The 16,451-nt window shown below is 56.1% G+C and overlaps 1 protein-coding gene across 1 annotated transcript in view; it reads right to left on the bottom strand.

The window, feature by feature from the left end:
- LOC144792858 (alkaline phosphatase-like) overlaps positions 1–16,451 on the bottom strand; it is a 117,697-nt gene that overhangs the window by 43,762 nt on the left and 57,484 nt on the right. Inside the window, exon 2 of the mRNA XM_078668053.1 lies at positions 12,529–12,645. Within this exon, the coding sequence (XP_078524179.1) occupies positions 12,529–12,645 (117 nt within the window). The remainder of the gene's footprint in view (positions 1–12,528; positions 12,646–16,451) is intronic.

The following is a 16,451-nucleotide window of genomic DNA, read 5'->3' as shown; positions in this document are numbered from 1 at the left end:
GAGGTGTGGGTTTATGGCTTTACACAACAAAAAAATTGTATAACCGTATTTTACTGGTGATACTGTACAAAGGTGCAATTTGCTGATAGTAAGGTGTGCCTGTAAATGTAAATGTAAATGTATTGAGACTTATATAGCGCACGTATCACCCGAAGGCATCAAGGCGCTTGCCTTGGGAACCCGTCCTGGTTTTTCCCTGTGAGATAACCCCTACTGGGTATCCCCAGGGTGAAAGCCAGGCATCCCGCAGCGGGTGGGCCACCGTAGTGGGGATTAAGCAACTATTGCCCAGAGTTGCGCGTGGGACCCCATGATTAGAATAGGCACCGAGGCAAGAATTATCGAGTCCGTGGACATTTTTTTTTTTCGGCTCAGGACCCTGCCGCGTCGGGAATTGAGCACTGGTCAGGCCTCTGCATCAGGGTCTGCCGCTCTAATCAGTGAGCCACACTCCTCCACTGCTGCATACATATAGAGATTATGCATAACATTGTAGGTAAACAAAAGTTTTTATCTGGTGAGTGTGAAGATGGTCAGCTCAAGTTTAAAATCAAACCCTAGGGGAGTGAAAAGACTGCAGTCCTAGGACATTATTGGGGGTTGTGCGTTGTGCTTTTCACCTCTCTCTCTCTGGGCTGATTCTCTACATGACCCCCCTCTTATATTTTTTGTTTTGCTCCCAAAATAGAAAGCAAAGTGTTTTTAAAAAAAAAATCTTTATATTGTTTTTCTACAATAACAAAAAAAGACAAAGCAGCAGGGCCGCCGACGCATCTTAGCAGTGTCGAAATATTTCCTGGTGAAGTAGCATCCATTGGTGTGCTGGCCTCGTAGACAGAGTTTCATTTGCAGCACATTTTTATCATTATCCAATCGGAGCCTGTGGAATATAGGTTAAAGACCTGTGAATGATGGGACGGGATTGGCCAGCCACATTTTCTGCGTCTGACGTCATGTTGACGTCTCGTGGGGCATCCAAATGCAGTCGGTGCCAAATGTTTTTAGGCCTGAAGGTGAGAGGTTGCAGGCGCAATCACAGGGCTGATTCAGCCCAGACAGATAAAGGGCATATAAGTCTTTGAGCAACATCTCAAGGTCTGCAAATAACACAGGGGTGGTTATTTTTTTACTACTATTTTCAACTGTCTCTGGTGACCCCATATCACACCTAGTGCAGGGGTCCCCCACAGCCCCACATTGTGTGACGCGATTCCTTTCCTTGACAGAGGTCACGACCCATTCACAAACCACCTCCCCAACACCGAGCAAGACTGAAGAAAAAAAGCCACACCGTGGAAAGTATCGAACTGTGCCACAATTCACAAGTTTGTTATCTCAAATTCTTCAGTCTATTTACTGGTGTGAAAGATTTTTTTTTTTAATCCTTATTTTGTAACCTACTAATCGTGTTTGGGGAGCACCAGGCAACAAAGAATTGGAGGGATGTAAAAGCTGTAATGTTAGTACTGAATGCTCAGTACTGACTGGAGCTATTAATGCTCCTATGTGCCTGGGGCCATTGATGCTCCCAGGTGCCTGGAGCCAGTGATGCACCCGGGTGCCTGGAGCCAGTGATGCTCCCAGGGGCCTGGAGCCAGTGATGCTCCCAGGGGCCTGGAGCCAGTGATGCTCCCGGGTGCCTGGGGCCAGTGATGCTACCGGGTGCCTGGGGCCAGTGATGCTCCCGGGTGCCTGGGGCCAGTGATGCTCCCGGGTGCCTGGGGCCAGTGATGCTACCGGGTGCCTGGATCCATTGATGCTCCTAGGTGCCTGGATCCATTGATGCTCCTAGGCGCCTGGAGCCATTGAAGCTCCTGGAGCCATTGATGCTCCTGGGCGCCTGGAGCGATTGATGCTCCTATGTGCCTGGGGCCAGTGATGCTCCAGGGTGCCTGGAGCCATTGATGCTCCCGGGTGCCTGGAGCCAGTGATGCTCCCGGGTGCCTGGAGCCAGTGATGCTCCCGGGTGCCTGGAGCCAGTGATGATCCCGGGTGCCTGGAGCCAGTGATGATCCCGGGTGCCTGGGGCCAGTGATGCTCCCGGGTGCCTGGGGCCAGTGATGCTCCCGGGTGCCTGGGGCCAGTGATGCTCCCGGGTGCCTGGGGCCAGTGATGCTCCCGGGTGCCTGGGGTCAGTGATGCTCCCGGGTGCCTGGGGCCAGTGATGCTCCCGGGGTGCCTGGGGCCAGTGATGCTCCCGGGTGCCTGGAGCCAGTGATGCTCCAAGGTGCCTGGGACCAGTGATGCTCCCGGGTTCCTGGAGCCAGTGATGCTCCCGGGTGCCTGGAGCCAGTGATGCTCCCGGGTGCCTGGATCCATTGATGCTCCCAGGTGCCTGGAGCCAGTGGTGTTCTGAGGCGCCTGGAGCCAGTGATGCTCCCGGGCGCCTGGAGCCAGTGGTGTTCCGGGGCGCCTGGAGCCAGTGGTGTTCCGGGGCGCCTGGAGCCAGTGGTGTTCCGGGGCGCCTGGAGCCAGTGATGCTCCTGGGCGCCTGGAGCCAGTGATGCTCTTGGGCGCCTGGAGCCATTGATGCTCCTGGGCGCCTGGAGCCATTGATGCTCCTGGGCGCCTGGAGCCATTGATGCTCCTGGGCGCCTGGAGCCATTGATGCTCCTGGGCGCCTGGAGCCATTGATGCTCCTGGGCGCCTGGAGCCATTGATGCTCCTGGGCGCCTGGAGCCATTGATGCGCCTGGAGCCATTGATGCTCCTGGGCGCCTGGAGCCATTGATGCTCCTGGGCGCCTGGAGCCATTGATGCTCCTGGGCGCCTGGAGCCATTGATGCTCCTGGGCGCCTGGAGCCATTGATGCTCCTGGGCGCCCGGAGCCATTGATGCTCCCGGGCGCCCGGAGCCATTGATGCTCCCGGGCGCCTGGATCCATTGATGCTGGAGCCATTGATGCTCCCGGGAGCCTGGAGCCATTGATGCTCCCGGGAGCCTGGAGCCATTGATGCTCCTGGGAGCCTGGATCCATTGAAGCTCCTGGGCGCCTGGATCCATTGATGCTCCTGGGCGCCTGGATCCATTGAAGCTCCCGGGTGCCTGGAGCGATTGATGCTCCTGGGCGCCTGGATCCATTGATGCTCCTAGGCGCCTGGATCCATTGATGCTCCTGGGCGCCTGGAGCCATTGATGCTCCTGGGCGCCTGGAGCCATTGATGCTCCTGGAGCCATTGATGCTCCTGGGCGCCTGGATCCATTGAAGCTCCTGGGCGCCTGGATCCATTGATGCTCCTGGGCGCCTGGATCCATTGAAGCTCCTGGGCGCCTGGAGCCATTGATGCTCCTGGGCGCCTGGAGCCATTGATGCTCCTGGGCGCCTGGAGCCATTGATGCTCCTGGAGCCATTGATGCTCCTGGGCGCCTGGAGCCATTGATGCTCCTGGAGCCATTGATGCTCCCGGGCGCCTGGATCCATTGATGCTCCCAGGTGCCTGGAGCCATTGATGCTCCCGGGCGCCTGGATCCATTGATGCTCCCGGGAGCCTGGAGCCATTGATGCTCCCGGGTGCCTGGATCCATTGAAGCTCCCGGGTGCCTGGAGCCATTGATGCTCCCGGGCGCCTGGATCCATTGAAGCTCCTGGGCGCCTGGAGCCATTGATGCTCCTGGAGCCATTGATGCTCCTGGGCGCCTGGATCCATTGAAGCTCCTGGGCGCCTGGATCCATTGATGCTCCTGGAGCCATTGATGCTCCTGGGCGCCTGGAGCCATCGATGCTCCTGGGCGCCTGGAGCCATCGATGCTCCTGGGCGCCTGGAGCCATCGATGCTCCTGGTCGCCTGGAGCCATCGATGCTCCTGGGCGCCTGGAGCCATCGATGCTCCTGGGCGCCTGGAGCCATCGATGCTCCTGGGCGCCTGGAGCCATCGATGCTCCTGGGCGCCTGGAGCCATCGATGCTCCTGGGCGCCTGGAGCCATTGATGCGCCTGGAGCCATTGATGCTCCTGGGCGCCTGGAGCCATTGATGCTCCTATGTGCCTGGGGCCAGTGATGCTCCCGGGTGCCTGGAGTCAGTGATGCTCCCGGGTGCCTGGAGCCAGTGATGCTCCCGGGTGCCTGGAGCCAGTGATGATCCCGGGTGCCTGGAGCCAGTGATGATCCCGGGTGCCTGGGGCCAGTGATGATCCCGGGTGCCTGGGGCCAGTGATGATCCCGGGTGCCTGGGGCCAGTGATGATCCCGGGTGCCTGGGGCCAGTGATGCTCCCGGGTGCCTGGGGCCAGTGATGCTCCCGGGTGCCTGGGGCCAGTGATGCTCCCGGGTGCCTGGGGCCAGTGATGCTCCCGGGTGCCTGGGGCCAGTGATGCTCCCGGGTGCCTGGGGCCAGTGATGCTCCCGGGTGCCTGGGGCCAGTGATGCTCCCGGGTGCCTGGAGTCAGTGATGCTCCCGGGTGCCTGGAGCCAGTGATGCTCCCGGGTGCCTGGAGCCAGTGATGCTCCCGGGTGCCTGGAGCCAGTGATGATCCCGGGTGCCTGGGGCCAGTGATGCTCCCGGGTGCCTGGAGCCAATGATGCTCCTAGGGCCATTGATGCTCCCAGGTTCCTGGAGCCATTGTTGCTCCCAGGTGCCTGGAGCCAGTGATGCTCCCGGGTGCCTGGAGCCAGTGATGCTCCCGGGTGCCTGGAGCCAGTGATGCTCCCGGGTGCCTGGAGCCAGTGATGCTCCCGGGTGCCTGGAGCCAGTGATGCTCCCGGGTGCCTGGATCCACTGAAGCTCCCGGGTGCCTGGATCCACTGATGCTCCCGGGCGCCTGGATCCATTGATGCTCCCGGGCGCCTGGAGCCAGTGATGCTCCCGGGCGCCTGGAGCCATTGATGCTCCCGGGCTCCTGGAGCCATTGATGCTCCCGGGCGCCTGGAGCCATTGATGCTCCCGGGCGCCTGGAGCCATTGATGCTCCCGGGCGCCTGGAGCCATTGATGCTCCCGGGCGCCTGGAGCCATTGATGCTCCCGGGCGCCTGGAGCCATTGATGCTCCCGGGCGCCTGGAGCCATTGATGCTCCCGGGCGCCTGGAGCCATTGATGCTCCTAGGCGCCTGGAGCCATTGAAGCTCCTAGGCGCCTGAATCCATTGATGCTCCTAGGTGCCTGGATCCATTGATGCTCCTAGGTGCCTGGATCCATTGATGCTCCTAGGTGCCTGGATCCATTGATGCTCCTAGGTGCCTGGATCCATTGATGCTCCTAGGTGCCTGGATCCATTGAAGCTCCTAGGTGCCTGGATCCATTGATGCTCCTAGGTGCCTGGATCCATTGATGCTCCTGGGTGCCTGGATCCATTGATGCTCCTGGGTGCCTGGAGCCATTGAAGCTCCTGGGTGCCTGGATCCATTGAAGCTCCTGGGTGCCTGGATCCATTGAAGCTCCTGGGTGCCTGGAGCCATTGATGCTCCTGGGTGCCTGGATCCATTGATGCTCCCGGGTGCCTGGGGCCAGTGATGCTCCCGGGTGCCTGGGGCCAGTGATGCTCCCGGGTGCCTGGGGCCAGTGATGCTCCCGGGTGCCTGGGGCCAGTGATGCTCCCGGGTGCCTGGGGCCAGTGATGCTCCCGGGTGCCTGGAGCCAATGATGCTCCTAGGGCCATTGATGCTTCCAGGTTCCTGGAGCCATCGTTGCTCCCAGGTGCCTGGAGCCAGTGATGCTCCCAGGTGCCTGGAGCCAGTGATGCTCCCAGGTGCCTGGAGCCAGTGATGCTCCCAGGTGCCTGGAGCCAGTGATGCTCCCGGGTGCCTGGAGCCAGTGATGCTCCCGGGTGCCTGGATCCACTGAAGCTCCCGGGTGCCTGGATCCAGTGATGCTCCCGGGCGCCTGGAGCCAGTGATGCTCCCGGGCGCCTGGAGCCAGTGATGTTCCCGGGCGCCTGGAGCCAGTGATGCTCCCGGGCGCCTGGAGCCATTGATGCTCCCGGGCGCCTGGAGCCATTGATGCTCCCGGGCGCCTGGAGCCATTGATGCTCCCGGGCTCCTGGAGCCATTGATGCTCCCGGGCGCCTGGAGCCATTGATGCTCCTGGGCGCCTGGAGGCATTGATGCTCCTGGGCGCCTGGAGCCATTGATGCTCCTGGGCGCCTGGAGCCATTGATGCTCCTGGGCACCTGGAGCCATTGATGCTCCTGGGCACCTGGAGCCATTGATGCTCCTGGGCGCCTGGAGCCATTGATGCTTCTGGGCGCCTGGAGCCATTGATGCTCCTGGGCGCCTGGAGCAATTGATGCTCCTAGGTGCCTGGAGCCATTGAAGCTCCTAGGTGCCTGGAGCCATTGAAGCTCCTAGGTGCCTGAATCCATTGATGCTCCTAGGTGCCTGGATCCATTGATGCTCCTAGGTGCCTGGATCCATTGATGCTCCTAGGTGCCTGGATCCATTGAAGCTCCTAGGTGCCTGGATCCATTGAAGCTCCTAGGTGCCTGGATCCATTGATGCTCCTAGGTGCCTGGATCCATTGATGCTCCTGGGTGCCTGGATCCATTGATGCTCCTGGGTGCCTGGATCCATTGATGCTCCTGGGTGCCTGGATCCATTGATGCTCCTGGGTGCCTGGAGCCATTGATGCTCCTGGGTGCCTGGATCCATTGATGCTCCTGGGTGCCTGGAGACATTGATGCTCCTATGTGCCTGGGGCCATTGATGCTCCCGGGTGCCTGGAGCCAGTGATGCTCCTGGGTGCCTGGAGCCATTGATGCTCCCAGGTGCCTGGAGACATTGATGCTCCTATGTGCCTGGGGCCATTGATGCTCCCGGGTGCCTGGAGCCAGTGATGCTCCTGGGCGCCTGGAGCCATTGATGCTCCTGGGCACCTGGAGCCATTGATGCTCCTGGGCGCCTGGAGCCATTGATGCTTCTGGGCGCCTGGAGCCATTGATGCTCCTGGGCGCCTGGAGCAATTGATGCTCCTAGGTGCCTGGAGCCATTGAAGCTCCTAGGTGCCTGAATCCATTGATGCTCCTAGGTGCCTGGATCCATTGATGCTCCTAGGTGCCTGGATCCATTGATGCTCCTAGGTGCCTGGATCCATTGAAGCTCCTAGGTGCCTGGATCCATTGAAGCTCCTAGGTGCCTGGATCCATTGATGCTCCTAGGTGCCTGGATCCATTGATGCTCCTGGGTGCCTGGATCCATTGATGCTCCTGGGTGCCTGGATCCATTGATGCTCCTGGGTGCCTGGAGCCATTGATGCTCCTGGGTGCCTGGATCCATTGATGCTCCTGGGTGCCTGGAGACATTGATGCTCCTATGTGCCTGGGGCCATTGATGCTCCCGGGTGCCTGGAGCCAGTGATGCTCCTGGGTGCCTGGAGCCATTGATGCTCCCAGGTGCCTGGAGACATTGATGCTCCTATGTGCCTGGGGCCATTGATGCTCCTGGGTGCCTGGATCCATTGATGCTCCTGGGTGCCTGGAGCCATTGATGCTCCTGGGTGCCTGGATCCATTGATGCTCCTGGGTGCCTGGAGACATTGATGCTCCTATGTGCCTGGGGCCATTGATGCTCCCGGGTGCCTGGAGCCAGTGATGCTCCTGGGTGCCTGGAGCCATTGATGCTCCCAGGTGCCTGGAGACATTGATGCTCCTATGTGCCTGGGGCCATTGATGCTCCCGGGTGCCTGGAGCCAGTGATGCTCCCGGGTGCCTGGAGCCAGTGATGCTCCCGGGTGCCTGGAGCCAGTGATGCTCCCGGGTGCCTGGAGCCAGTGATGCTCCCGGGTGCCTGGAGCCAGTGATGCTCCCGGGTGCCTGAAGCCAGTGATGCTCCCGGGTACCTGGAGCCAGTGATGCTCCCGGGTGCCTGGGGCCAGTGATGCTCCCGGGTGCCTGGGGCCAGTGATGCTCCCGGGTGCCTGGGGCCAGTGATGCTCCCGGGTGCCTGGAGCCAGTGATGCTCCTAGGGCCATTGATGCTCCCAGGTTCCTGAAGCCATCGATGCTCCCAGGTGCCTGGAGCCAGTGATGCTCCCAGGTGCCTGGAGCCAGTGATGCTCCCAGGTGCCTGGAGCCAGTGATGCTCCCAGGTGCCTGGAGCCATTGATGCTCCTGGGCGCCTGGAGCCATTGATGCTCCTGGGCGCCTGGAGCCATTGATGCTCCTGGGTGCCTGGATCCATTGATATTCCTGGGTGCCTGGATTCATTGAAGCTCCTAGGCGCCTGGAGCCATTGATGCTCCTGGGCGCCTGGAGCCATTGATGCTCCTGGGCGCCTGGAGCCATTGATGCTCCTGGGCGCCTGGAGCCATTGATGCTCCTGGGCGCCTGGAGCTATTGATGCTCCTGGAGCCATTGATGCTCCTGGGTGCCTGGAGCCATTGATGCTCCCGGGTGCCTGGAGCCATTGATGCTCCCGGGTGCCTGGAACCAGTGATGCTCCTAGGGCCATTGATGCTCCCAGGTTCCTGCAGCCATCGATGCTCCCAGGTGCCTGGATCCAGTGATGCTCCCAGGTGCCTGGAGCCAGTGAAGCTCCCAGGTGCCTGGATCCATTGAAGCTCCTGGGTGCCTGGATCCATTGAAGCTCCTGGGTGCCTGGAGCCATTGATGCTCCTGGGTGCCTGGAGCCATTGATGCTCCTGGGTGCCTGGAGCCATTGATGCTCCCAGGTGCCTGGAGACATTGATGCTCCTATGTGCCTGGGGCCATTGATGCTCCCGGGTGCCTGGAGCCAGTGATGCTCCCGGGTGCCTGGAGCCAGTGATGCTCCCGGGTGCCTGGAGCCAGTGATGCTCCCGGGTGCCTGGAGCCAGTGATGCTCCCGGGTACCTGGAGCCAGTGATGCTCCCGGGTACCTGGAGCCAGTGATGCTCCCGGGTGCCTGGGGCCAGTGATGCTCCCGGGTGCCTGGGGCCAGTGATGCTCCCGGGTGCCTGGAGCCAGTGATGCTCCCGGGTGCCTGGAGCCAGTGATGCTCCCAGGTGCCTGGAGCCAGTGATGCTCCCAGGTGCCTGGAGCCAGTGATGCTCCCAGGTGCCTGGAGCCAGTGATGCTCCCAGGTGCCTGGAGCCAGTGATGCTCCCAGGTGCCTGGATCCATTGAAGCTCCTGGGCGCCTGGATCCATTGAAGCTCCTAGGCGCCTGGATCCATTGATGCTCCTGGGCGCCTGGAGCCATTGATGCTCCTGGGCGCCTGGAGCCATTGATGCTCCTGGAGCCATTGATGCTTCTGGGCGCCTGGAGCCATTGATGCTCCTGGGCGCCTGGAGCCATTGATGCTCCAGGGCGCCTGGAGCCATTGATGCTCCTGGGCGCCTGGAGCTATTGATGCTCCTGGAGCCATTGATGCTCCTGGGTGCCTGGAGCCATTGATGCTCCCGGGTGCCTGGAGCCATTGATGCTCCCGGGTGCCTGGAACCAGTGATGCTCCTAGGGCCATTGATGCTCCCAGGTTCCTGAAGCCATCGATGCTCCCAGGTGCCTGGAGCCAGTGATGCTCCCAGGTGCCTGGAGCCAGTGATGCTCCCAGGTGCCTGGAGCCAGTGATGCTCCCAGGTGCCTGGAGCCAGTGATGCTCCCGGGTGCTTGGATCCATTGAAGCTCCTAGGTGCCTGGAGCCATTGATGCTCCTGGGTGCCTGGATCCATTGATGCTCCTGGGTGCCTGGAGCCATTGATGCTCCTGGGTGCCTGGATCCATTGAAGCTCCTAGGCGCCTGGATCCATTGATGCTCCTAGGCGCCTGGATCCATTGACGCTCCTAGGTGCCTGGAGCCATTGATGCTCCTAGGCGCCTGGATCCATTGACGCTCCTAGGTGCCTGGAGCCATTGACGCTCCTAGGCGCCTGGAGCCATTGATGCTCCTGGGTGCCTGGAGCCATTTATGCTCCTAGGCGCCTGGAGCCATTGATGCTCCTAGGCCCCTGGAGCCATTGATGCTCCTGGGCGCCTGGAGCCAGTGATGCTCCTGGGCGCCTGGAGCCAGTGATGCTCCTGGGCGCCTGGAGCCATTTATGCTCCTAGGCGCCTGGAGCCATTGATGCTCCTGGGTGCCTGGGGCCAGTGATGCTCCTGGGTGCCTGGAGCCATTGATGCTCCTGGGTGCCTGGATCCATTGATGCTCCTGGGTGCCTGGATCCATTGATGCTCCTGGGCGCCTGGAGCCATTGATGCTCCCGGGTGCCTGGGGCCAGTGATGCTCCTGGGCGCCTGGAGCCATTGATGCTCCTGGGTGCCTGGAGCCATTGATGCTCCTGGGTGCCTGGAGCCATTGATGCTCCTGGGTGCCTGGAGCCATTTATGCTCCTAGGCGCCTGGAGCCATTGATGCTCCTGGGCGCCTGGAGCCATTGATGCTCCTGGAGCCATTGATGCTCCTGGGCGCCTGGATCCATTGAAGCTCCTGGGCGCCTGGATCCATTGAAGCTCCTAGGTGCCTGGAGCCATTGATGCTCCTGGGTACCTGAAGCCATTTATGCTCCTGGGTGCCTGAAGCCATTTATGCTCCTAGGCGCCTGGAGCCATTGATGCTCCTGGGTGCCTGGGGCCAGTGATGCTCCTGGGTGCCTGGAGCCATTGATGCTCCTGGGTGCCTGGAGCCATTTATGCTCCTAGGCGTCTGGATCAATTGATGCTCCCAGGCGCCTGGAGCCATTGATGCTCCTGGGTGCCTGGAGCCATTTATGCTCCTAGGCGCCTGGAGCCATTGATGCTCCTAGGCGCCTGGAGCCATTGATGCTCCCGGGTGCCTGGGGCCAGTGATGCTCCTGGGCGCCTGGAGCCATTGATGCTCCTGGGTGCCTGGAGCCATTTATGCTCCTGGGTGCCTGGAGCCATTGATGCTCCTGGGTGCCTGGAGCCATTTATGCTCCTAGGCGCCTGGAGCCATTGATGCTCCTGGGTGCCTGGGGCCAGTGATGCTCCTAGGCGCCTGGAGCCATTGATGCTCCTGGGCGCCTGGAGCCATTGATGCTCCCGGGTGCCTGGGGCCAGTGATGCTCCTGGGCGCCTGGAGCCATTGATGCTCCTGGGCGCCTGGAGCCATTGATGCTCCCGGGTGCCTGGGGCCAGTGATGCTCCTGGGCGCCTGGAGCCATTGATGCTCCTGGGTGCCTGGAGCCATTTATGCTCCTAGGTGCCTGGATCCATTGATGCTCCTAGGTGCCTGGATCCATTGATGCTCCCGGGTGCCTGGAGCCATTGATGCTCCTAGGTGCCTGGATCCATTGATGCTCCCGGGTGCCTGGAGCCATTGATGCTCCTGGGTGCCTGGATCCATTGATGCTCCTGGGTGCCTGGATCCATTGATGCTCCTGGGTGCCTGGAGCCATTGAAGCTCCTAGGTGCCTGGATCCATTAATGCTCTTGGGTGCCTGGAGCCATTAGGTAAAGCAGCACTCCAAATATTTGTGTTGAGGCTAGCAGGTGGCAAAAGGTTTTGAGAAGCTGGCGTTCGGCATCTGGTCAGTTGGAGGTATCCAGGTGCAAGCTTGTAAAGTGCTTTGTGAGTGAGACCCATCATCTCAGATTTGATACTTTGTTTAATCGATAACCAGATTAAGGACTTCACTCTGGAGGTGACGTGATCTGAGCCCTTCACGCCACAGATGAGGTTTACAGCACTGTTTGGCCTCTCTATAGCATCCTTAGGATTTAGGATGGCAGGCTAGTGCACACACTGGTGCAACAATCAAGTCGTGTTATGACCAGGGTGTGCGTGGCTGCTGTCTAGCTTGATAACTCAACTAGCATCTTCAAACAATAAGCTTTGTTGAACATCTATTTCTAGTTTCTCCCCTTTTTCCAATTTGAAATAAGAGCAGCTAGCCATTTCTGAAAATCAGACTCTTATATATGTAAAAAAAACTTGAGAAATTAATCTACATTTGAGGACTGGACCCCACTTGAATGTTTGATGAAATGAACCCGATAGGTTGAAAGAACGATCTACAAAGTTTGGGATGCATTCTGGCGACGAGGAAATGAAGACTGTAGCTGTGCGCCTATTTAAACCTATGTTGAAAGGAAAACTCTTTACGTTTTTTCATTTTCATCTGTAAACTCTTTCAGCACGTTGCTTTGATTCCAAAGTTGTCCACATGCGTCTCATTTTTAAACAAGCATTGATAAGGCCAAATAGGCTTGACCTTTGCAGGGTGAATGCGTGATATAACAAAGTAGCCATGAACACACAAACATAGACCACACATTCCAACACATATGTAGAGTAGGACAGGAATCAGAAAATTGAGTTTGACAACAGTGAGCTACCTACTGCTGAACAATGTACAAATTACCTCTACATTTCTGGGAGTAAGTTGCACTTACAGCAAAACAACTTTCAAAACTGGGCCATTGCATTTAAAATGTAGTAGAATTTTTTTGGATCACTCTTATTGAAACTGTCATCTTTTTCATGCAACACATTTCCAGATAAAGAATTACGGGGCAGATTTACAAGCCCCTTGCACCACTTTTGCGTCATTTATAACATGGAACAAATTACGCAAAAGTGGCGCACGGGGCTTGTAAATCTGCCCCTACGTTTTCAGGCAGTTTTCGACTAGTACGTACCCCACCCCCACTAACTTGCGCCCGTACTTACCATCCCCCAGGAAGAGAATAGCATTCTTGGCCTTGTGCATCCGGGGTATGAGATTGAGGGCAGAGGTCAGAGTCTCCTTGGCCTTCCTGTTCCAGTAGGCGGGCTCTTTCTCGTAATCTGCAAAAAAGGAAGAATTCGTGAACATACCATCAGCTGACCTGACGTCACACAAGAGTCATAGGTTTAAAAGGCATGGCCCATCTGGCACCACTTTAATGCGATGCACAGACTGTTGGATATGTTTGTATAGTGATACTCTGCATCTAAACAAACTTGATAAAATTGGAGACATTATCTATTAAACTGAAACAGAATGTCATATTCAGTAGTCTGAAAAAATAATGGACCAATCAGAGGACAGGCAATAATATACTTATCTTCAGGGAAAATATAAGTGAACTACCTCTCATCTCTCCAATCGTGGTCCTCGTCTGCCCTGGAATCATGGTTGCGGTTGGGGCTGAAGGCGCAATTCACAAAACCATTTTCAGCCATTAGCATAGTTCCATGGGCGATAATGTCCTAATTTACGTGTGACGGGTATCCACAAAAAAAACCTTTGAGGAATGAATACATTTACTGTTGCATCATTGTGTCCCACAGCTGAATATATTCTGCAGCTGTAAACCCCACCCAGTGGATGGGAGGTGGGGGAGTGTAAGGTCAAGGCACCATGCCTTGAGAGTTTCTGATCACCTATAAACTCACAAACTCCTCTCCAAATCTTTTCCACCACTGAAAGAGTGGAAGATTTTATCCCAGCAAACATGTAAATATGTCTCTTCAAGGTACGTAGATGCGAAGTTAGGGTTAGTATATCCGAACTTCCCTTTGTGCACTTGCCTTTCGAGATTTTGTCCCTTGGTATTTTACCCTCAATATGAGTGTACCACAATATCCTGGGGTCGATATTCAGGAGTGAGACTCCAGTGAGTAATTGTAAACTTCTGAACCTGAGAAATAGCAAAATGTAACCCCTTCGTTGCGGATGACGGCTCTTAGTCGTCATCAGTTACGGTGGGCGTGTGCTGATGACGGCCGGGAGCCGTCATGACCACGCCCGCGATCGAAATGTGCCCCACAGGCGCAGAATTCCGGCCGCTGCCGAGGGGTTAAAAAAGCAAACCCATGACTCACTCAGTGGTGCATCTGTAATGCTGTGACTAGGCCTGGGCATTAAAATTCCAATCCGCTTGCAGAGTTTTCCCCACTCTGCGATGAGTTCTAAATAAAACGCATTCCGGCGAGATTTCTCAATGCAAGCGGTCTGTTCGCATTGAGGAAGCTGCCGCTCGAGTAGATGGCCGCTACCGCTCGTGTGGAGAAACCGTGCGTTCGCATTGAGGAAGCTGCCGCTCGAGTAGATGGCCGCTACCGCTCGTGTGGAGAAACCGTCCGTTCGCGTTGAGGAAGCTTCCGCTCGAGTAGAACTTCTACTCGAGTGGCAGAAAGCAGCAGCGTCCTCTTGCGCTGCGCATGGTGCTGTTCGCTCTGATTTTCCAGTGTGGGACAAACACCTGGCGCTTAAAATCAGCACCAACAGCGTGACCTAATGCACTCCGCTGCTTGTAGAACTCCAAGTATCGCTGCAGAGTTTTTTGATCATCCCAACCTGAGCTGCAACTTGCTCAGATTTCCAACTGTACCAATGCAGCGTTATGTGAATAGGTAAAATTCGCAATCCTGCGGGTGCGCGCCAGAATGCTCTTAGTGGCGCAGGTTTGTGAATCGAGACTGCAGTATCTGACTTTGGGTCAACCAATCAATCTGGATTTGTAAAGTGCTGCTCATCGCCCGTGAGGGTATCCAGGTGCTGGGTGGCCCTGAACAGAGCCTAAATCAAGTCTCACTGATGAGGAGCTGTGCTGGCTGGACTGGGCCAGAGTGAGGTTGAAACAGAGGAACAGTGCCTACTGCGCTACCTATGGCTACGCTGTCACTCATTGCCTCAGCCCCGCCCCGCCCCCACTGCCTTCCGCGATTCCGATTCTGTCGGGCTTGTCCCGCTGGCTCTCTCTGCCGCAAACTGTTGCGAGTCCGCCGCTTAGTGAAGCGGATAATTTATTTTTGAAGCCTAGTAGTATTTATTTACTTCCTGCAGCGTGCGGTCGTCCATGGCTAGTGGGGCAACGCCCCAACGCCCCTAATGGACGCACCGCCACTGAATTGTAACACTTGTCTTTGAATAAGTAGTTTAATTTCGCAGCGTGTGGATTCTTCTGAAACATGGATCATACCTGACATATGATTGTGGTAGATCACTTGCATGTCTAAAACCCTGTTAATTTCCGTGTGTGTCAGTTGACGTCTTGTTAGGTGTGTTTTACATCTGTACCCATTCAGAGACTGGTCCAAGAAGGAATCTCTTTCTGGGTGGATGGGGCAGGTTTGCAGCAACACTGGATGGGTTGATGGAAGGTGTGTCTCCCAATTTAGATATATTAGGAAACATAATGGGCACTTATGTATTATGCGCCAATAATACAATTAATGGGTTTTGGTGACATTATAAGCCACAAGGCTAATGGCTACCAGGTTTGTAAATGCATCAGAAGCTGAAATGCCCTTTAATGGATCCTAATTCTGTCTTGCTAAGGACATTTCAAGTGTGAAAGTTAGGATTATTTTCAGCTACTCTCTGCAGTGCTCAGCTAACCATGAGTCAATCATTTCACACAGGCTATTTAGCTTTTAATATTTCATAGGTAAAATATAATTAAATAAAAGGGCAATAAACAACCTTTCATATTTTCTGTGATTTTTTATCTTTTGTTTGCTTAAAAGCATTTTTATACTTAGAAACTGATGACAATTACCTATTCTCACTCTTGAAAGAAATGTGTGTCTCAGTGAAACACGATAATTAATAAGTGTTATGAAAAATAATTCAGGGGCACAGCATCAAAATTCATGGGTATGGCATCATCTTTGTGTAATAAGGGATTTGAAACCATCTCTGTTTGTGAAATAACAATAATCAATCAGGAAATATCAATGTGTAATAAAAATATTTTTTGGTTTGTCTGATGTGATGGAGTTTATCTTTTGGGGACGAACTGAGGGGTGAAACCAAACACAACTGTAGGATTTTAGGACAGGACGACTATTTCCATGGCGTTGTTATTGGGCTGAGTTTACATGACTACCATACCCATCCCTCGAAACCAATAGAAGTTATTATTATTATTATTATTATGCGTTCTTATATAGTGCTCGATTACCCGTAGGCATCTCTGCGCTTGCCTTGGGAACCCGTCCTGGCTTGCCCAAGGTGAAAGCCAGGCATCCCGCCGCGGGGGGCCGTAGTGGAGATTAAGCAGGCTAATGCCCAGAGCTGCTGAGTGTGAACCCGTGATTCGAGTAGGCACCGAAACGAGAATTATCGAATCCGTGGATATTTGGGCTCAAGACCCTGCCGCATCGGGAATTGAACCCTGGTCCCGGGTCTGACATCTGCTTCAGGGTCTGCCTCCTCTAACCAGTGAGCCACACTTCTCCAAGAATGTCAAGAGTGTCAAAGAATGTGAACCTTCAAGGCTTTTCCCCCGGCCCCAACCCCCAAGATCCCAACTCATAAGATTTAAAAGCTGTGCACATGAGGCCAAGGCGGTGGTGCCCTCTATCAGGCGCACTCGTATTGGAGGTCGTTCCTTCCGGTACCTAGCACCGCGCTGTTGGAACAATGTCCCCCGATCTTTAAGAACAGCTACTAATCTGCAAGCCTTGAGAAAGGAGCTAAAGACCTGGCTCTTCTCCCTGTAATTTCTTTGCCCGCTCTTGGAGCACTGCTATGTTGTATACTTTTCCTTGTTTTTCTCTTCACCAAAGCGCCGGGACACTCCTTGGAGTAGCCGCGCGCTATAGAAGAGCCAATTATAACATAACATAACAAACACGTGGGGCAGAAACAAGCCCCAGGTTTC

The sequence above is a fragment of the Lissotriton helveticus genome, chromosome 11 (genome assembly GCF_964261635.1).
Source record: "Lissotriton helveticus chromosome 11, aLisHel1.1, whole genome shotgun sequence".
NCBI classification, from domain to species: domain Eukaryota; kingdom Metazoa; phylum Chordata; class Amphibia; order Caudata; family Salamandridae; genus Lissotriton; species Lissotriton helveticus.
The sequence above is the reverse complement of the archived record's forward strand: the minus strand, read 5'-3'. Positions and strand labels throughout refer to the sequence as shown.